The 22096-nt window shown below is 54.1% G+C and overlaps 1 protein-coding gene across 5 annotated transcripts; it reads left to right on the plus strand.

The window, feature by feature from the left end:
• The first annotated feature begins 1309 nt into the window (after positions 1–1309).
• MEAK7 (MTOR associated protein, eak-7 homolog) lies at positions 1310–20736 on the plus strand. 5 transcript variants are annotated; one of them, XM_036345648.1, is made up of 8 exons: positions 1310–1444; positions 8542–8716; positions 10442–10672; positions 10999–11143; positions 11625–12050; positions 16484–16602; positions 17988–18239; positions 18725–20736. In XM_036345648.1, exons 2-8 carry the CDS (start codon positions 8567–8569, stop codon positions 18836–18838), a joined length of 1437 nt encoding a protein of 478 aa, XP_036201541.1. In that variant the 5' UTR covers positions 1310–1444; positions 8542–8566; the 3' UTR covers positions 18839–20736. The 5 variants fall into 5 exon arrangements, with proteins under 5 accessions (XP_036201541.1, XP_036201546.1, XP_036201545.1 ...); XM_036345653.1 differs by having other exon boundaries at positions 18060–18239; XM_036345652.1 differs by lacking the exon at positions 1310–1444 and adding an exon at positions 1454–1477.
• Positions 20737–22096: the final 1360 nt, after the last annotated feature.

Raw genomic sequence — 22096 nt, forward strand, 5'->3', positions numbered from 1 at the left:
TTGACTTGGTGTTTGCAAAATTTCACAACGCGAGTCCGAGTGACTATGGGGGCACATTTATTAAAGCTGGGGACAATCAAACAAAGAAGAGCTCAGCGTAGAAGAAGCAACAACAGAGAGCCTAGGTGAGGCTGCTTTAGCGCACTAGGAAGTCAGAGAGAAGGGCCCTAGAGACAGGTTCATGGTTAGCCTAGGTGGCTGCCACTGCCCATTGCTGCTCTGGTTGCAAGTCTGTGGGGTCCCTTAGAGTTTAGGAGGTGCGTGTCTATGGGGAAAGAGGATGGGGATGGCACAGGTGTGCTCCCCAGAGGGAGCTCCCCCCACCCCCCCAAACTGAGTCCTTTGTCTTGAGGCTTTTATCTCTTTTGCAGGCGGGAATTTTAGGGGAGGTCTCATGGGAGGGTTTCAGCAGGTTATTCATCGTTTTCTAGGTGTGCCCCTCCAGGGCGGTGGTCTCCACTGATTGGTCAGTGTCAGGGCAGGGCGTCCTTAGCCACTGCGGCTGACCCTGGCTTCATCCACCTGGTTTTGCTGCTTTTCTGGGTCTGGAGCTGAACTACAACTGAGGCCCAGAGGTCATCTCTAGGGAGGTGACCTTCTGTATCTGCTGTAAATGGGTCTGCCCGTTTATTCAGCCATTTGTCTCAGTTTCCCTGTTCCACGTGTCCTGGCTCACTGGCCTGTCGTTCCTGGGGGAGGTAAGGGGTGGCCTGCAATGCCTGGCTCTGGTTAGGGGTTTGTACTCTCTTCAGGTGGGAGAGGGCTCCTGGCCCAGAACCAGTGGTGAGGCGAGAGGGGGATCAGTGGAGAGCGGCCTGGGTCTTAATCCAGGGGGCCTAGCAGTAGAGGGTCCCACAGCTGGGTTACCTGCCTCTCTTTTCTTTCACTATGTCTCCATTTTAGCCCACTCTTCTCCTCGGGTTATCTTCAACCCCATGCGCAGTCTGTTTCCCATCTACACGCTCATTTCCAGCCACACCCCCTTCCCAGCCACACCCCTGCTTTTCCCACAGCCCAGCTCCCGTTTTCTACTCCAGTCCAGACACCCGATCCCTCCCCAGGCTGGCTGCCCTGGACTCTCCCCTGAATTACCAGCTTCTGTTTTCCCCAGTTCCTATTCCAGCTGCACTAGCATTACTCCCTCCACTCCCACCTGCAACTTCCTGCCCGAAACCACTGCCCCTCCCACCTACATCCCGGCCCCGCCCAGTCTGTGGCCCCGCCCTTACCCGCCAAGGCCAGCCCATTCCCCATGATATGCATCGCCATTGGCTGACTCCCTCATAGGACTCCGCCCCCTCAGCCTCCACTTCTGCCATTGCGGCAGATAGACGCCCGTCAGTGCCGTCGCCTGGCAACAGGGCTGGCCGCTCCAGGGGGAAAATCCTTGAACAGCCCGACGGACCGGAAGGTGAGTCCAGTTTTCGGAGCTGGAGCTGCGAAGGTGAGTTTAGTTCCGCGATGATGGAGGGCAGAGGTGAGCGGAGGAAAGAGGCGCTGGCTCTGTGGCCTGGAGGCGGGGGCAGCGATCAGGGGCAATGACGCTGGTCCTGGGAGCGAAGCTACCCCGAGCCGCCCGGGCCCTGCACCTCCCTGCCACGGGCGCTAGGTGGGGGGAGGTTAGGGGCGATGGGGAACAGCTTTGAGGGATGGAGGGTCTCTCCTTGGGGTCAGAGCGCACAGTCACCCCGCACCTTCAGCCTTTCGTTTGCTGGAGAGAAAAGCGGCCCAGCCGGCGCCATCTCCAGGGCCGAGGCCACTGTCTGGAAGGGTGAGCAATGAAGCTGGTATGGACATGGGAGGGACAGGGGAACGGCTGTGGGAGGAGGAGTCAGGAGGTTGAGGTGGACTGTGGGGGGAGGGGGGTGGAGGAGAAGGGGGGCCTCCTTCTCGCATTCTGATCACAGCCTACTAGCTTTCCCCAGGTTAGCTGAGTCTGATCACTAGACTCAGGGCAGAGGGGAGAGGGAAAGAGAGCACCCTTTGCTGACATCTCTGCAGATGTGTCCGTGGGGCTCTCTGGGGGAGGAAGCCGGCCTCTGCAGGACAGTGCACCTTCCGGCCAGCGGGACTCTGCGGCCTGAAGGCTGGCTCGGGTCCAAGCCTTCTGCAGAAGAGCTGCTGGTTCTGGGCCATAAGCAGGCCTTGGAATGCTCCTGTCCCGACGAGGCGGTTGGATTCTTCCCAGAAAAGGAGGTACTTGAGGGTCAGGTCACCACTCTCAGAACTGTGGCCCCTTGAGGTCGGGGTTAGAGATTGACAAGCCAGGGTGGAGAGCATCCCCCAAAGAGCCAGTTGGAGAGGTTCTGAGGGGTTGACAGCTATCCTAGGACGCCGCCCATTCAGCAGACAAGGGCTCCCGCCCCCTCCCCTGCATTGAGGGAGTTTCTTCCAGGCTGTTTCTCTTGTTTCAAGGCAAGAACTCAGTGTTCCCTTGTGGGCTCATCTGTTTCTGTCTCTGGCTCCAGAAAGCAGAATTAATGCCCTATGTTACCTCACTTAACCCTTTCACCTCGTTACAGGGTTGGTGGCACTTCCTCCATTTTACTAAGGTTCGAAAAGGCATAGTACCTTGCCCTGGTCATACAACCAACAAGTGCTGAACTTGAACTCAGAGGTGCCCATCTTTGTTACACCATCACTCAGAGCCTGGGGCCCTGCGCTGGGGCAAGTGTTCTGGGTTCGATTCAGTGCAGTTCCGTGTGGACTCTCCCGCTCTGCCCCGTGGCCCCGTCCTTGGAAGCCAGGATTCCTCGCCCTCTGCCCTTCTGACATTTAGGGCCAGGGAATTTTTTGTGGGGTGGGCCTCCTGTGCACTGCAGGATATTTAGCAGCAGCACCCCTGGTTTCTACTCGCCAGATGCCAGCAGTGACTCCCTTCGCAGTTGTGACAACCAAAAACCAACTTGCCAAATGTCCCCTAGAGCAGCGGTCACCAACCGGTGGTCCGCGGACCACGGGTGCTCCGTGAGGTTCGAAAGGTTGGCGACCGCTGCCCTAGAGGACAGAACCACCCCCAGCTGAGAACTAATGGGTGCGCAATCTTGGCGTAACGTTGCGGTGCGTCCTCCTGAAAGAGAACTTGGTGTAGGGACCTACAGGAGACGCCGGCCAGCGGAGGGTGGCTGTATGCACAACTTGCCAGGAAAAAGCCGGTGCCGCATGGCGAGGTGCACCTGGGGCATTCCCATGCGAAAGCCATTGCTGGGACTGAAAGAAAGCCCAGGAACTTGCATTTGGGGAGAAGTAAGGACGCATAGAAGGCCTTCCTGTCCTTCCCAAAATTGGTTAGAGCAGCGGTTCTCAACCTGTGGGTCGCGACCCCTTTGGCGGTCGAACGACCCTTTCACAGGGGTCGCCTAAGACCATCCTGCATATCAGATATTTACATGACGATTCACAACAGTAGCAACATTACAGTTATGAAGTAGCAACGAAAATAATTTTACGGTTGGGTCACAACATGAGGAACTGTATTTAAAGGGCCAGAAGGTTGAGAACCACTGGGTTAGAGATTTCTGGCATGTTCACAGCGATCGAGGCTGGGATGGATGAACGGGGACACTTTGTACCATTATTTCCTCTGGCCTTGCGGGAGCTGTTTAAAAAGAGGCATTTTGAGATGTGTCCCTTCTCCAGTGCCCCACAGGCTAGGAATGGTGGGGCAGGGGGAGGGCATGTTGTTAGAAGCTGCCCCTCTTCCCATAGGCCTGAAGCTCCTATTTGAGGCTGCGACACACACACTCCTTCCTACTAGAAAAACTGGTGTTGCCTTGGCCTATCCTGTGTCTCCAACGGGCGCCGCCGCCGCCCTGTGCCCACCCACAAGCTGATGGCCAGCACCTCTCCTGGGCATTGCTCTGCCTTGGCTGCTCGCCCAGTCTTTCCTCTCTTGCAGTGTTTGGGCGCTGGGCAAGGCTGGCTGGGCACTGGGCAAGGCTGGCTGGGCACTGGGCAAGTGTTGATTTGTTTTCAGACAACAGTGGAGGGACTTATTTCCTGTGGGACAGAGGAGGAGGTGGGGTGGGCTGGAAGTGAGGTGCAGACAGAAGTCCCCTTGCTCTGTAGTCCCTTCAGGTACCTTCCCCACGCCAGGCCTCACCTCACCGATCTCGGGGTTCACCCCACACCCAGGTGAGCCTTCTGTGGGTGCCTGAAGACCCACCCAGCCAGAGCCTGTCTCGACTCCTGTGTTCTCACCCCGATCCCCACTGACCCTGCAGCGCTTGTCTGCCTCTCCCTGTTAAACAGGAGTTCCTGCAGGCCCAGGCCTGCCTGAGGCTTCTCTCCGACACCTGCTTTCTCTGACAGCCCAGCCCGGGGGAAGCTGAGCTGTTCATTGAAGGAATAGATGCATTTGCTGACGTCAGGAAGTGTCCTGCACAAGGCGGGACCTGTGGCCCCGTAGTGGCACAACCCCTGGGTACACTATCAGTTTCCGAGGAGCGGCCTTTAAAAGTTGGTGACCTTTTCGCCCCAGTCAGTAGGGCAGAGGGTGAGAAACCCCTTACCGAGGCTGGTGTCCCCGAGTAGAACAAATCCTTGGTTTTGAGCAGGGAGGGAGCTTGCTCAGCGTTCTGGGAACCTGAGGTGTGGCACTTGGATGTCTTCATAGGTTAAGGAGAAGCCAGAGGGGGTGTCATCTCGAGATCCTGGCCTTGCTGTGAGCTCTCCCCGGGGACTTCTGGGCTTTGTTGTTCTTCAGGGTGGGACAAATTGCTTCCTTGTATGTGCCGAGTCCCTGCCGTGGTCTCGGCCTGACAGGCCGTGGGGTACAGAGATGAGGCACCCTGGAGCCATCCAGTTGTGAATGGGAGAGAGAGCACTGATCCAGGGGGCCCCTGAGTGCTGTGGGCCCCTGGGAGCGAGTCCCATAGGAACTGAACATGGGGAGCTTGGGCCTTCTCAGGACCTCGGCCAGGCCAGCCTCCTGGGGTTTATACCTGGGAGCCCACAAGGAGGGGGGAGAATGGGCTGGTCCGCCTGAGAGGCCAGCAAAGGAATGACACATCCCCGTGCCTCATGCGCCAGGTTGGCTTAGGTGCTGGGCAGGTGGCTATGGGGTAGAGTCTCTTTTGTGACTCAAATTCTAGTTCTAGTCAACCAAGTAGCCATGAACCTGGGTGCTGGAGGTGGGGCGGTGAGGGGCAAGCAGATGAGCAAGCAGGCCTGTCTCCATTTTAGTTAAGGCAACGGTCAGTTCTAGGAAAGTCACAGATGCGGGTGGCCTCGGAACCCGAAGGCTGAGTGCAGTGGTGAGGTGTGCAAGGTGGACAGGGAGGGCCCTCCGAGCCAGACGAGGGGCAGGAAGGACCTGGTGCCCGAGTGGGCCTCACGCATCTGTGAGGCTGGCCGTGGGAGCCTGCCTGGGTGGGCGCAGCCTGGAGAGTTCAGCTTTGATGTGAAGCTGTGCTGACGTCTCTAAAACCTTCCCCTCCCAGGTGTTGGGGAGCTCTTCATCTCTTCCAGCGTTTAGGTGAGTCGTGGCTTTCTCATGTGACAGCCGTACGGTTTTCTAGAGGAAGGAAAAAGTGTGCTCTCTGGTATGAACACCCCATCCATCGAAGAAGGAGATGAATTCACTAGGGTACATTTTTGTACCATTTTCAGGATTTCAGCAGAATAACAAGATAGGACGCAGGGAGAGTCGTGTGACCAAACTTCTGGTGACCTGATAAATTGACACAGATTTTTGAGTGACTTGAATTACTTGGTTGTGGTGTGTGTGGAGGGGAGTATGAATTTAAAAATACTTTGACTGTCATGATTTACCAGTGATATATGTCAGGCTGTGACAGAACAGAGCAAAAGCAGGACCAGGCTGTACAGACAAAGATAAGATCACGGTGCATGCTCCCCAGATAATCCCCCCCGCCCCCTGGTAAACTCAAGCCGTGCAGCATCCTTCCTGATGCTAGCTGTAGCCCCTTTCTGTCCTTCCTGCGTCTTTGTTAAACATTCAGACACCCAGTCACTGATTTGCACCCAGTCCAGACTGAACCCTGCCTTCCCTGAACCTTCCAAGAAGGCAGCCCCAACGCCCTCCCAAGCCCCCTCACACGCTCTAACCAAGACCCCCCACACTTCCTCCCTGCAGCACCTTGGAAATGCAGCTTCTCGCTCATCTTTAGGGGGCAGCGACGTACTTTCCATTGTGGTTCCTGCTGGGCATCACCTTAGAATGTTTCATGAAGCGAACAGCGTGCAGGATGTAGGAAATTCACCTCAGAGTCAAAGATGTGTGCGCCCTGCTTCTCCCTTTGCTTTGCACTCTTTCCCGCTCTCTGCTGGCTCATCCCCTAACCCAGTCTTAAATGATCAGGCTGTTTCTTGGGGCTCTTAGAATAACTGACGGGAAGAGGACCGGCCAGTCTTGGCTTGGCTGCTTGAATTGTGCCCCTGGAGGGGACTAGGGGCAGCTGTGGTTAGAGATAGTAAAGCTGCATGTAGGCTGGACCTTGAGCCAGGGCCCCGGTTTCCTCCTTGGCACTTACGCTGCTGAGAAACTTGAGGAGTGGAAGTATTTAGATCAGATGGCCCGTGAGTGACAGCCCTACCCTGGGTTGCTAAGGCCTCGTTTGCAGCCTGCGTCTGCAAGTGCTCTGTCGTCCCTCCCTGGTGCCTCTGCTGGAGCCTTCCTGTTCGGGCTGGCGGAGCCCCCTGCCAAGATGGCAGTGATAAAAAAAAAAATGATGGAAAAAACAAGAATGTTGGAGAGGATACAGTGAAATCGGAACACTTGTGCTTTGCTGCTGGGAATGGAAAACAGTTTGGTGGTTCTTCAAAAGTTAAACATCAGATTACCATAGGACCCAGCAACTCCACCCCAAAGTCTGTACCCCCAAAGCTTGAAAGCAGGGACTCAAGCAAGTACTTGTGAATATTGCTGCTAAGAACATGCAAGTACTATATCTAAAAGGAAGAAACAGCCTAAAAGTCCATCAACAGATGGTGGATAAACCAAACGTGCTATCTCCGCTCACTGGAATATTACTCAGCCACGAAAAAGGAACACAGTAACAGGATGAGCCTCGAAAACACTCTGTTGAGTGGAAGAAGCCAGTCACAAAAGGACACACATGTATGATTCCATTTACATGGAAAGTCCAGTGTAGGCAGGTCCCGTAGAGAGGGGAGCAGTTAGTGGCTGCCAGGGGTTGGGGCAGGAGGAATGGGGAGTGACTAGTCATGGTTACAAGGTTTCTTCGGGGCACCATGGAAACGCTTTGGAACCATATAGAGGTGGTGGTGTACAACGTTGGGAATGTACTAAATGCACTGAGTTGTATCCTTTAAAAGGGCGAGTTTTATGTTAAGCGAGTCTCACCTCAACAAAAAGAAAGAAAAGATCCCAACTGTCCTCCATTTCCCCTTGGGGTTTTAACAGCCGGGACCTGAGGGGCCTGTTGCACACACTTGGCGCCCTCTGAGATCGCTGCCCCGCCCTCGCTGTCCTGGTGGGAGCTGGTTGACACGGGCAGTTTATGGAGTGCTTGTCTCTCTAGCACTTTCACCAAAGCGAGTTTCCAAATGAAGTTTAGGATAAGAATTAAGAAGTCACAGCACTTGCCCCTTAAGAGATTTTTTTTTTTCATCTGACTTAGCTTTTCTCTCTGAATCCATGGATCTGTAACGAGGTCTATGGTAATGAACGAAGGTCATGGGCTTTGGAGTACTAGTCTGTGCAAACTCCTGAGCTCGCTGGCTGGATAATTTAATTATCACAATGATCTCTGAGGTAGGGCTGTGATTTATTATTTTTATTTATTTATTATTATTTTTGTTAATCCTCACCCACCCCCATTGATTTTTAGATTTTTAGAAAGAATGGGAAAGAGAGTGGGAGGGAGAGAAGGGAGAAGGAGAGAAAGAGAAACACCCATGTGAGGAGACACGCACCCCGATGGGGCGAGGGGGGGGGGGGCGGAGGGGGGGTGTCGCGGGGACTGAACCTGCCATCCAGGTATGTGCCCTTGACTGGGAATCGAACCTGCAACCCTTGATGGGCAGACCGATGCTTTAACCACTGAGCCACAGGGTTCAGTAGTTTGCCCAAGGCTGCACAGCTAGGGAGAGGCAGAGCCACGCTCACAGGGGAAAACTTGTCACACAGCCTGTTCCCTTTGTCCATGATATTTTCAAGGTGCTGATTGTATTCGAATACATGTGATCATCCAGACAACAGGTTTTTAAAGTTTTAAACTCAGATTTAAAAAAAAAAAAGAATATTTAAATTAAATTACTGGGCTTTTTTCCTACTTTTTAGTTACATTAACTTGAGAACTGTGTTTTCAAATAGAGAAATCTAAACTGGCAATTACAGGCATGTTTTCAGAGATCATAGGAATCAGGATTGGGTTTTTATATTGACTATCAAGTCCCACCACATCGAAACAACACGACCTGGCTCTGATGCGTTTTAGCCGCATTTTACAGCTACGTCAACATTTATTAACTTGATGGTGTAATTATCAACGTTTACTTTCTATGGTTATGACATTTTGATTTTTCTCTCTACCTCGGTCCCTTCTCCTTCTGCAGAGAATCCTGCCAGCAATAAGGCAAGATGGGGAGCAGCGGGAGTCGCCTGGGGCAGAGTGTGAATTCGCAGTTTCTTCCTGAGGAGCAGGCGGAGGTGGACCGGTTGTTTGATGCCCTGTCATCGGAGAAAAGCAGCGCAGCCTCGCCCAGATCCTTTTCTCTGAAGGCACTCAAGGCAAGAGTCACAGCCGTCAATGGGGCTTAGTCCAGAGCGGGAGTCTGCAAACTATGGCCCCCGAGCCAAAATCGGCTCTGTGTTTGTAAGACTGAACTTGAAAAAGTTCCTTTCCTGTCAGGGTCAGGTAGCACACATGCTCAGCGTCGTGGACTCCTGTGGTCTCTGTCGCAGCTACTCTGCTCTGCCTTCGTCTCACCTTTCTAATGAGATTGAACAAAGGGGCCAGCCCCGCTTCCCATCTCCGGACCTGTCGGGTTCATAGGTCCAGTAACTGCGAAGGGTTCCTTTTGCCGTTAGGATTTGTTCAGTGTTTGATGTTCTTTTTGCCCTTAGGCTTTGTTAGGTGTGTGAAGTCCTAGGGACTTTATGGTTCGCCTAAAAAATAACGATGTTTCAAAGTCAAGGTTCATCGGACAAGGAGTTAAAATGCCTGTTTCCCCACCTTTTTGCCTTGTTCCCGGGGGGCTTTCACTGCCTGTCTGAGTGCTCAGACGGAGGGAAGACACCGGCAGAGGACACGGGCTCCTGTGCCTGGGCCGGGGGCGGGAGGGCCCTGTGTGAGGCGCTCTGGCAGCCTCCTCTGGTAGCGCATGCAGAGCGGGCGCCGATGGGCATCGGGGATCCCCCCGCAGATGGGCAAACTGGCCAGGGAGGTGATGTGGGGCACAGCCGTGTGGTGTACTAGTATGTGTGTGCATTTGTGTGTGCACACGTGTGTGCACAAGTATCTCCACTGGACCCAAATCACCCCCATCTGCCTGGTCACCCACCATGCTGGAGCAGACAGAACCAGACTAGACTGGAGGGCAGAGTGGGTGGCAGCATTCCTCAGTGTTTGTTGAGATAAATATGGCTCGAGTTGATCGGAAAGCCTTGGTAACTATATAGTTTCCGTTGGGAAGGAATTGGAGATTGCTTTTCCAGTAGACATCCAGAAACACTGACGGAAGGAGATATACTCCTTTGGAGAGTCAGGGTGGGGACCAGCTTTACAGGAACTGCAGAGCATCGCTGTGTCACAAACGGGGTAGTAGTGTGAGTGGTTCCAGGAGGATCCGTGTGCAGATCCCACCAGGAGGGAAGTTCGTGATTGGCTTTCTCTCACCATTTATTTTAAATCTCTGGACCAAATCTGATCTGATGTCGGTCAAAAGGAAAGCAGTGTTTACGGAATGTTATTGGCAAGACATTAATTAAGAACTAGGTTTAAAATTGAAATAAACATTAATGTAAAATGCGTGTTAAGCACACAGAACTTAGATAAGAAGTGAAAGCCAGCTACTATCTTTGGAAGTCCCTAAGATAGAGGAGACCAGATTAGCTACAAATAGACATATGCACCATATGTTAATAAATTGAGACGTGCAAATGGCAGCTGTCCGTGTAGGAGGAAGGAGATGTTCTAAGCAGAGTGAAGAGCAGACGATGGCCAGACGTAGGCATGACATGGCCAGCCATGGGGAGACTGGGAAGTTTGGAGAGAGGGGAACAGATTGTGGAAGAACCTGAGGGCCACGACGAGCCACAAGCCAGGGCACGCTATGCATGTGGGTCCTTGGTGATGTGAGGCCCTTCGGTGGGGGAGCGATGGTGCGTGTGAGGATCTGGGAAGGCTACATGCTGGTAGAAGCATCATGGCCTGGCAGTGGTTGGTCGTGGTCCCCTCGTTACCATGTTTAACTTGGACCCTGCCTAGCCCTTTCTCCTCCTTGCCCTTCACAGAGCCACATCGGGGAGGCGCTTCCCCCAGAGATGGTCGCCAGGCTGTATGACGGCATGCGGGGGGTGGACCTGGCGAGACCAGCGAAGGGGCCCAGCGAGAGCGTCTCCCAAGAGCAGTTCACACTGTCGATGTCCCACCTGCTGAAAGGGAGCTCCAGGGAGAAGAGTTTCATGATCCTGAAGATGATTTCTGCCACAGATGGTCCCGTGAAAGCACGGGAAGTCCAAAAGGTAGGGAGGCCCCAGGACCATTGCAGCCCTCCAGGTGGCATCGGTGTCCATCAGTGGGAGACTCGGGGGGATCAAGCCACTGGTGGAAGCATCAGAGATGCCCACCTTTGGGGAAGCCTAGGTCACATAACCGGTGGACAAAGGCCTTGGCAAAACCAGACCGGCTGAGGGATCATTAGGAAAATGAGTACCCAGGTTACATGATTTTCCCCCAATGTGACCATTGCAGTTGGCATTAAAGAGATAAAACACCCCCCCTTGCTGATAGGACGTAGGTCACCGGTCCTGGTAGAGATGTCATTCATGGTGAAATTGTAACCTTCAAGTTTACAGAGGATCTCGTCGGCTCTCTGGTGCATGTGCTGAGCCACAGGCAGGAGCTGAGAGGCTGGGCGCAGAAGAGCACTCCCGGCCCCCCGCCCAGGGTGCAGGCTCTAGCTGTGCAGCTGCTCTCCGAGGTGAAGTTTGCAGGCAAGTGCCCTGTGCGTGCCCACACTCCGAGGCCTTGGTGGTGGAGAGTGGTACCATCTGTCTCGATACTGTAGGCTTGCAGTCAAGTTTTGGAATCAGAAAGTGTGAGTCTTCCACCTTGGGAAGACTGTGTAGATCAGTGGTCCTCAACCTTCGGGCCCTTTAAATACAGTTCCTCATGTTGTGACCCAACCATAAAATTATTTTCGTTGCTACTTCATAACTGTAATGTTGCTACTGTTGTGAATCATAATGTGAATATCTGATATGCAGGATGGTCTTAGGCAACCCCTGTGAAAGGGTCGTTTGACCCCCAAAGGGGTCGCGACCCACAGGTTGAGAACCGCTGGTGTGGCTTGTCTGATTGATTGGTTGGCATATCACTGTTCATAGTATTTCCCTATAATCCTTATGCTGCAGGTTGAGGTGAGTAGCTATAAGGACACGTGATCGCCCACTCATACTGTCTCCCCTTCCCTAGACGGCGAGAAGCTGCTGGGGCCTGAGCAGCTGGACTATGACTGTGACCCCGCTGTGATCGAGGACTGGGTGTTCAGGGCCCACCTGGTGGCCACGTTCCTGAGTGTGGTCATCCACAGGGGCTTTGGCCTGCACTGGCCCCTCGATCTGTCCACGCTGGTCCCCGAGTGTCAGGTTGACCAGGGGCAGGAGTTTGAGAGCGTCCTGGACCTCCTGTCGGTCATCTACGTCAACTCCCACCTGCCCAGGGAGCAGCAGCACCGCTGGCACCTGCTCTTCTCGTCCGAGCTCCACGGCCACAGCTTCGCCCAGCTCTGTGGGCGCGTCCCACACCAGGGGCCCTCCCTGCTACTCCTCAAGGACCTCGACGGCCACGTGTTTGGTGGGTTTGCCTCCTGCTCCTGGGAAATCAAGCCTCAGTTTCAAGGTAAGACGTGGCCACCGAAACCCAGCAGTAGCAGGGTGCGCGTCAGGAGTTCTGGTCCGACGGCTGCGGCCTGGGGACCCCTGAGCACCGGCAAAGGCTGTAGGTGTTAAGAGGGTGAGCCGTTCTTCCGGCTGCTCCTCCACGTGTTTGCCCAGCTGTGTCTGGGAGGAGAGGGCACCGTGCTGCTGCTTTATGGTGGGTGAACGACTCATGTGTTTCCTTTGGTTCCGACGGCAGGGTCAGGTAAGCAGGCTGCGTATCCTGACTTGGATTTTAGGTTTTTTTAAATGGTGCCAGGTCCAGGTCGTGGGAGAGGCTGGGCTGTGGATGCCTCATGCGGGACCGGGAGAAGCCGGTTCTTTCCGATGGGACCGTCTTCCTTTCCCGGAACCCCTGTGTGTCTGCTTGCTGCCGCTGCCATGGAGTTTTGGTTTTGTGACTTTGTTGGAGTTTGGAAGCTCTTGTGGGAACTCGAATGCAGCGAGATCTAAATGGCTCTAGTGAACCTCCCCCTTCCTCAAAGAAAAGTGCTCTGATAAACGTTGTTAAAGGCCATTTTGAAAATGCTCATCTGCTGGCCATACTCGGGGGCGAAACTGCCTTCTGAGGGTTTGGTGTCGCTGTGTGTCCCCTGATGTGTGGCCCGTCTGCCCGAGTGTGTGTTCTCAGCAGGGTTCCTCGGGGCCAGTGGCCGTGGAGGGCTTTTCCTCGTGGCTCTGAGCGCAGGCACATTCCCGCTCTCACTCCCATGGGCTAAGTGAATTCTGGGCAGGGTCCCTCCCCGTGAGGGGCGAGGTTAACACCCTCCCTGGCTGTGTTAGTGGAAGGGAGGTTCCAGGGACCTGAGATGCGGGAGACGGAGGAGAGAGGCCTCTTGAACGGAGACTGCACATCCGAACCAGACGGTCACCAGTTTCCCTCCATTCTGCTGCGTCCCTCCCGCCTCTTCGTCTTCCTCTCGCTTTCAGCAGCGTGGGCAGCTGCCTTCTCACGGGCCCTCTGCTTTTAGTCTCGCCCTCCAATCCATTTGCCATATCCCAGCTCTTCTCCTGGAAACTCTAACAGACCCACTGCCCTCGGGGTGGTGCGCCTTTCATCTCCACTCTCCCGGCCCACTCCTGCCCCTTGCGATCCGCGCTCAGTCCCACTGAACCTCCTGGGTTTCCAGAACAGGCCCCGCTCCCTCTCATCTCAGGACGTGGCACATGCTGCTTTCTCCCGCTTCCACCTGTTCGGGACTCAGCCAAGGCCACCTCCTCCAGGAGGCCTTCCCAGCCACACGAGGGCCGTGTGCTCCCTGCGGTTCTCAGTCGTGCCGCAGGCCTCTGGGATTGTTCCTGTCTTCCCCGCTAGGCAGAGCTCCTGTCGGCTGGGGAGCCACATCCAGCTGCAGAGGTTTTAGCAGTGGCGGGCCGCCCGGTGCCTGGGATGGGGTGGAAGGAATCATGAGATGAAGGTTGGGTACCTCTATCCCAGAGATCCTGTTATTTCTAGGACTTTATTTTCTCTCGGTTTTAGAATGTTCTGGATCTTCAGTCTAGGTGCTCTCCCAGCTCTTCCCCACTGTCTGGGGTCCCCAAGACCACCCACACCTCATGATCCACTGGCAGCACTCATGGACTCAGGGTAGAGCTGTGCTCACAGCCATGGTTTATTACCGTGAGAGGACGCAGAACAAGATCAGCACAGGGAACAGGTTGGGGTGAAGTCTGGGGCAACCAGGCACCAGCTCCCAGCGTCCCCTCCCAGTGGAGCCCCCCAGGACATGCTGCCCTTCCCCAGCAACAGGCCCTGCCAGCACGTGTGAAGTGCTGTCCACCAGGGAAGCTCAGTAGGGGCTCAGCGCCCAGGGTTATACTGGGGGCCGGCCATGTGGGCTCCCTCTGCCAGGCATGAAGCAAAATCCCAGGCTCCCGGGAGGAAAGCAGCGGGTCAGCCCCTATCACCCTGTGTGTGCAAACAGTTCAGGCACAGGGAGCCACTCCGATCAGTTCTGGGAGTGGGGGACCCTCCCAACATCCATGTTCCCAGACCTCAGCCCAGGGCCAGCCTTAGAAGCTCTTCTGGGGCCGCAGTCTCAGGCCTGCAGCGGCCCCGTTCTGCATAGCCACCCTTCCCTGTCAGTGTCACAGGCAGTGGGACCCCCCCCCCCCCCCAATCTCCATCTCCAGGCTCTGGGGAATGACGAGGTGCTCTGTCCTGTGGGTGGAGGCTGTGCTTTAGGACATGGAAAAACGTACCCTGAGAACCATTAGAAATGAAAGGTTCGCTTCTTCCAGCTCCTTTCATATTAGCGCCAGGTTAGCGCTTCTGGGTCTAATGCAGCGGTTCTCAACCTGTGGGTCGCGACCCCTTTAGGGGTCGACCGACCCTTTCACAGGGGTCACCTGAGACCATCGGAAAACACATATAATTACATATTGTTTTTGTGATTAATCACTATGCTTTAATTATGTTCAATTTGTAACAATGAAAATAACATCCCGCATATCAGATATTTACATGACGATTCATAACAGTAGCAAAATTACAGTTATGAAGTAGCAACGCAAATAATTTTATGGTTGGGGGTCACCACAACAGGAGGAACTGTATTAAAGGGTCGCAGCACTAGGAAGGTTGAGAACCACTGGTCTAACGTTTTATTAACAAGCAGCGTTAACCTTCCTGAAGAACGGCGGAAATGCAATTACAAAGTTCTCCAACTGAGTTCGTTCTGTTCTGAAATAGGAGGGTGGAATCCCAGCAGAGGGCAGCCTTGCTGCAGAGCCCGTCACATTCAGAGAGAGCCTTCTTGTCCATTTGCAGTTGAAAGGCCCGTGGCTTTGGACTGGGCACAGAGCCTCGAGTCCGGCCCTGGCCCTGGGCAGGGTGCCTCGGTCCCCCAGAAGTGTGGGACGTGGCGCAGTGGGAAAGCAGCTTGTAAGTTGTGTCACGTGGGTGGTTGTCAAGCGTCGTCACTGTGAGAGTTACTGGTCGGTGGGAGCCTCACCGTCGGTGTGGTTTTGGCAGGTGTTACTGACTCCCTGGGTCCTTACCGCCATGTTCCAGGAAGAATCCTCCCCACGTGGCCTCCCTGCCGAGGGCAGCCCCCGATGGACTAGAGTGGGGTGCATTGCAGCCGAGGGGCCTCTGCTTTGTGGCCCCGTCGCTTTGCCTAGCAGCGTCAGGCTGAGTAAATGTTGGTTGAAAGACAGTCCTAGGATTGTGGAACAGAGTGATGCTGTGACCTGCATGGGGGCAGCAGGGTGGGACCAGGTAGCTCATCGCTTGCAAAACTGCCCCAACCTGCTGGGGCCACCCAAGCCCCTGGACTCAAGAGTCGGGTCCTAGAGTCGGGTCCGCTGTCATCTGGCTGCTGTGACTGCTCCAGGCTCGTCTCCCTTGTTGCCCGCCCCAGCGCTCACACACCCTTCAGACAGGAAATGGCCCCTGCTTTTCCCCACACGTCTTGTCCCTGGGCAGGGGGGTGGGGGACTCCTCCAGGGAGTGGCTCTCCCCACAGCCGTCTCCATCTCAGGATGTCCTTCGAGAAGCTCGGCCTCCAGAAACTCCCTGACCATCCTGACCGCACCCTGTGGATCTGTCTGGATTGAGGCCTGAGCATCGCTTGCCCAACTCTGTCCTTCCTGCTTCTTGAGGCCCCTGGGCTCGAAGCCCCCTTCATGTCTGTCCTCCACGTTTGTGCCCCATTAACTTCCCGGGCCCTTCCTTCTGTCTCATGAATTGTCTGACCCCCGAGTACCATGAACTGCCTCGCTGTGGAGGGGTAGGCTTTCAGGCCAATCACACAACTGTGGGGGTATCTCTGGTTTGGCTGCCCCTGAGCTTGGGCTTTCTGGGGGCCAGGGGTGCCTCCACCCCTCCCCTGGAATATGCTGAAGGTGCTTCTGGAATGAATGAATCAAGATAAGGAGGGTCCTGAGTCTTAGGATGTGTTCACACCCACAGTTTTGACTGGTACCTGCTCCGAGGCAGCATGCCCAGGCCCAGGCCCTGTCCATGGACAATGGTAGCCGGTCACCTTTCCCTGCCTGCCCCGTCCTTCCTGCGGGGCAGCGGGGCGTCTGCAGGTGTCCTCCTCTCCCCGTTGAGCCCAGTGTCCAGTGCCGACTGGAGGAGGCTGTGCCCACACCAAGTCAGGACCTGGAGTGACCACCGGGCTCCTTGCTCTGAGGTGAAAGGACACCCGCCCCTTTTGACTTGGTCGCATTCGTCCGATGAGCAGCAGGCAGAGTCCCCATGACTGCTTCCCTGTCTTCTGCGGGGCCTGCATGATGGCTGAGCCCCTGTGCGTGAGCTCAGGGCACATGTGAAGACCCATGTGATGGCCTCGCTGCTTTGCCTCCGAGCGGTGGCTTGTTTGCAAGCCCTGCTTCTCTCTGCCGGCTCAGATCAGTGATGCTGCGTATGTGTGCTCTGGTCACTTGCAGGGGACAACAGATGCTTCCTGTTCTCCATCTCCCCCAGCATGGCCGTGTACACCTGCACGGGCTACAACCACCACTACATGTACCTGAACCACGGGCAGCAGACCATCCCAAACGGACTGGTGAGGACTGGGGAAGGGCTGGGGACGTCCCACCTGAGTGTCCATCCCGGTGGAGTCAGTTCTAATACCCTGGGAGCTGTGTGCATTCACTCACCCGCGTGCCCTGTTCGCTCATTCTGCTCGGTGCCAGGGCTGCAATGAGTGAAGGGAGGACAGAATTTAGCTGGTGGAAGGACGGAGCCTCGGCTGGGGTGTTTTGGTGGCTTGTGTGTGATGGTGGATTTGGCCAATTTTCCTGGTAATCAGGTGGCCCATGGCCTTTGTGGCTGGACATGGTGTCGGTGTCAGACCTGTCACTGGCCTTGCTGCCCTGCCACGTGCCTGGGGGATGAGCCAGGGCTGGCCTCCCTGGAGCCATGAGAAATTGTCAACTGTAACTCACAAAGCAGTGTGTGGGGCTCCAACTGGGGTGACTGCACCTCCTGTCTGCTCTGTGCTCCAGCCTGGAGACTCGGCTATGGGAAGGGGAGAGTGAGGGTGAAGGCCAAGGGCTGGGGTGGGTGAGGGGGCAGGCGCCCATGCACACAGCAGCCCAGCACCTGTGGGCCAGCTAAATGTGGGTGAGAAATGTGCCTCTTACCAGCACTCCCGCCAGTTTTTTTCTCTCTGCTTAATAAAAAGCTCGTTTTGGGAAACTCCAGCCCTGGGTTTGCAAAGCCAGGGTCTAGGAGGGCTGGTCCCCCTGTCAGGATGGAGAGCACCCCCATGCTCTTTCCCAGGCTTGCTGCATGCCTGCCACGGGGCCACCTGAAGGCCCCCGACACCTCCCAGAAAGGGCAGTCTGGTGACCACAAGGGCAAAGGCTTTGGTCTCAGGAGCAGCACCCAGTAGGTCCCCAGGAATCGCCAATCATCAGTCCGAGGGAGAGAAGCCACTGAGAATCGCCTGCACTTTCTTGCTTTGGTCTCTTGCTCAAAAGTAGTTCCAGGCCACCAGGGCCACGAGAAGAGGTGGAGGTGGCACCCAGACACCTGATCAGGGAGGTGGAGCAGCAGTTCTGTCCTCATCTCCAGGAGCTTGGAGCCAGCACTGTGGGCGGGGGGCAGGGGGGGGGGGGCGGTGGCAGAACAGCTCTACGTCACTCCCCGGGCCTGTGTCACCCCGGGCCTGCTTCCTGGTTTCCCTCCTTGTAGGTGACGCACGGAGTGAGGGACTTACACCCTCAGCGCAGTGCCCTGGTCTGTGGGGCACGAGGGTCCCTGCTGCAGGTTTTCCATGAAGTTCTCTGTGCCCTGATGTTGTGTTTCTGTCAGCCAGTGTAGCCCCAAGAGAAAGCCATGCGGGTGGGAGTCCGGACACCTCAGTGATTGTTCCAGTAACTTGTGCTGGGATATGAAAATCGCACCAGTCAGTATATTTCACTTCTCATCCCGCGTCTCAGCCAGATGGCCGAGGCTGATGTGGGCTCGGAGTCGGACATGCAGGCTGGGGAGATGCTGACGGCCTTCCCTTCGCAGGGCATGGGAGGGCAGCATCATTACTTCGGGCTGTGGATCGACGTCGACTTTGGGAAAGGACACAGCAAGGCCAAGCCCACGTGCACCACGTACAACAGCCCTCAGCTGTCCGCCCACGAGGACTTCCGGTTTGAGAAGATGGAGGTGTGGGCGGTTGGAGACGCCTCCCATTCCAAGCTGGTAAGCGTGGGGCATTTCTCCACTTCCTCAGCCTCACCCCTTTTGCTAGATGGAAGCATCTAGAGACAGTTTCTTCCACGTTTGTTTCCCGAATTTGCTGGCCAGAGGGATGCCAGTGGGGGCACAGCAGAATCCTGTCGGGGTCCCTTGGGGCGGGGGATTAGCAGAATGAACCACCGGGAAAGTGAGGCCTGCCCAAGGTGGGAACTGGGGTGTGAGGGGCCCCCATCTGCAAGATGAGGTGGGTGGGGTGCCTTCTAGTTCTGTGGTTCTGCAATGAGTCATGGTTGGGCCCTCTGCCCCTTGTCACCTCCCAGCGATGGCATGCCAGGACAGGGAGACCACAGTGAGGGAGCCAGAGCCCCCACCACATTTCCTGTGGCAACAGTAGGCTGTTGGCCCCTCTGATAAGCTTGAAACATCACCTCCGGCTCTGGGCTGCACATCATTGGTCACTGAACACACCCATTTCCCTCTTTCCCAAGGCCAACAGCCAGAAGAGCATTCTGGATGCGGACCCTGAGGCCCGGGCCCTGCTGGAGATCAGTGGGCGGAGCCGCCACAGCGAAGGGTTCCGGCAAGCCCCTGACCAGGAGTGAGGAGGAGCCTGGACCGAGGGTGGTCCTGGAGCCGAGCGTGACCCCCCTGGACAGAGCGCTCAGCCTGCAGACCTTCTCCCCATCCTGTGGGTGCTTAGCTTTAACCTAGAGCTGCCTGTTCGTATCCTGAATGTGCTGACTCAGGACACAGTCACCCCTCCGATGCCATACATTGATTAGGGGGTGTGTCTCCCAGAAATCCTGTGTGTCAAATTAGCCACTTCAGTCTTGCACTTGGTAAATTTGGTCTCACTGAAGTGCAAAGACACCGAGACACTTGAGACCCCTGTTGGAATCAGCATTTGATGGGCATGTGGGTTCTGTGTGTAGGGGGTTTGGCCCGCTCAGGGGTCACTTGGCCTCTGAACAGGCTGTCACAGTTAAAGTGCCTTGACGTTCCATTTCGACTGGTAAAGGAGGTGTTTGCATGGGAATCGCGATGCTTTTTTATGTATTAATGGGGGGAAATGGCCGAAGATTTCGGGAGATAGCAGCACCCTGGGTCTGCAGTAGGTGTCTGTGAGGGTCCACTTCTGCCTTCTCAGCTGTTTTTAAATGAGTCTGTGCCATGAGCAAGTAGGAAATGAGCGTGACAGAGAAGTTACGTTCTGTTACTTATCCAAGGGGCATTTGGAGGCCCTGCGGCCTGTTTTATAAATTAGTGGTACCTTGGCAGCACTGGCCTGGGTTGCGGGCCTCCTGACACGCACCTGTCAGTCTCACCTCCCTGCCCAGTGCTGCTCCCACAGGGGAGGGCTGGCTCCCTTCAGACAAACCCCATGACCCTGAAATGCTAACGACCGCTTAGCTTAGGTGGGCTGGGCTTCCGAGCAGAGCTGCCATCTCCCAGGCCTGAAAAAACTATAAACACCCTATGCAAATCCCCGCCTTCAGGAAGCTGTGGGTGCCCCTCTCAGACATGTCACTGTGTCCTTGAGTCTTTTGCTCTGAACTTTGGCCTTTTAGAACAGCATTTGCCCTGATTATAAGCCATAGCAAACTGAGCTGTTTGCCTTTTGTAAGTTCTTCACTTTCTATCAGGAGGCTCATCAAACTGTGCACTCAGCAGTGCCCGTGACTGAGCAGAAGGCCCTGCGAATTAGCCTCCCAGAGAAAAGCACCCGCTTGGACGGTGTGCGGAGGGGCAGCGGCGTGACACGCACGGATGCAGTCACGCTTGATGTTCCTTATAAAAAGCCAGGTTATAATGGCTTCTCCGGTACCTTGTGTGACTTCCTCACAGATGGATTAGCAGTTGCAGGACCCTGGGACCCTCAGACATCCTCACCATAAATCTGAAGAATTCGGTCTCAAATCTTCAGCTTGTTGTGGAATGTTTTTTTCTCTTTATTTTTTATAAAATGCAATTAAATACCTCATTAATAAAAGTCCATTGGTGTCCGTACCTGGAGTACCATTTCCTGCTGCCTCTGTTTGTGGCTGTCGGGGAGGCGGAGGTTTTGTCAGCCTGCGTGCTTCCCGCCTTGCGCTTGCACTGATGAGAGGGCATGCAGGTTAAAGGGGGTTGCGTTTCCCAAGCTGCACACTTCCAGGGGGAGGGAGGGTGCCCAGACCGGGTGTGTGGTTACCTGGGGGACGCTGCCCTCACGGTGGGCCTGCGGGTGTGAGCACACCCTGATACAGTATCAGTTGTGGCCGGGCCACTGGCCGGATGCACCATGCTCTACCTGGGACCAGGAAGCCGGTGATACTAGTCTTAACAAATGTTCTTTTATGATCAGGAATAACAATTCAGGTTGTAAGGACCAGTGGTCTCTGTAAGTGCAGACTGACCAGCACCCAAAAAGGTGCTAGAAGGAAGAGGTGAAAAAATGCAGTTCCTGATACCAACATGCCTACTATTTTTCCCATCATATTTCATGGTAAAAAAAAAAAAAGGCCAAAATAGAAAGGGAAGTCTCCCTCCTGCTCCCTTCCCAGCATTTCCTTCCCAAGAGGCAAAAGCAAGGCAACTCCTTGCACACTCAGCTTGACTGTTTTCCACACTGGTGTGCCCCTCACTTTTTATTGGGTGGAGATGGCTCCATATTCACCCATCTGTCTTTTTTGTTTTCATTGACTGTGTAATGTCCCATTGTACGGACGCGGTGTCATTTCTAGGGTTCAGCCATCCCAGCTGCGGACGTTTGGTTTGTAGCTCACTGTGGCTGCAGCGACTACCCTATGTGTCTTGGTGTGATTTCTGTCTGGAGGATAAACTCTTAGAAGCTGAATTGTTGGATCAAAAGGTACATGAATTTTTATTTAGATATTAACCAATTAACCTTTCGAGCTCAATTTATATCTTTAACATTTCAGAGTGCTTGTTTGCTGTATTTTCGTCAACATGATATTAAGATTTAGTTTTTGTTTACTTGATACACAAAAACTAACTTTATTTTCTGTTTCTTTCATGTGTGACAGTGAGCAGCTCAATTTTTAAAAGCCACCTGTATGATGTCCTTTATCTGGCTTTCCAGGGTGTGGGTCTTCTCTAATTGATTGGCAAGAGTGCTCTTTTGAATGAGGCAAATTAGCATTTGATGTGTATGGCAAATATTTTTTCCAGTTTGTTCAACTTTATTTTTCTTTACATAATTTTTGCATTTTGTGCCATCATATTTGCCAGCACTTCCTATTAAGGCTTCTGAGATTTGAAGTTTTTCTCCACTTTTAGGTTTTAAAAAAAAACCCTATTTTCTACTTCTTTTGTGCTTTCTATTTTCATGTCTACATCTTTGAACCATTCAAAATGTATTTTAAAATAAACTTCTATCTTACCCCAAAGTAAATTCCAGTGCCTTTTATATTAAATGGTGTGCCTCTTTCCTAGTGACTTAAAATGCTACTTTCTCCTTAACTGAATTTATGAATGAACTTAGATTTTTGTCTCATATTTTAATTACTGGAATTTTATGATAAAAAGATGTAAGAGCTATTCCGCTATGACTACTGTCGGGGGTTTTTTTGGAGTTTTCCTCCATATGCTTGCCTACTTATTTTCCACCACCCTTGGGAGCACTTTATTTCTAAAAAATCTGATAGCACATTTTCGAGATAGCATTAAATATAGATTGCTGTAGGCGGAACTGACACTTGGCTAAAAATGTATGATTCTTGCTCTCCAAGAACAGGAATATCTAAGTTTGCTATATAAAGTTTTGTTGTCCTTGCTGGCACTGTAAGGGGATTTATTTTTTCTAAGATGATTATTTGAACATAGAAAAGTTCTTAATTTCCCCACATAGTTTGTACCCA

Source organism: Myotis myotis, unplaced genomic scaffold, assembly GCF_014108235.1.
Source record: "Myotis myotis isolate mMyoMyo1 unplaced genomic scaffold, mMyoMyo1.p scaffold_m19_p_19, whole genome shotgun sequence".
In the NCBI taxonomy this organism is placed as follows: Eukaryota; Metazoa; Chordata; class Mammalia; order Chiroptera; family Vespertilionidae; genus Myotis; species Myotis myotis.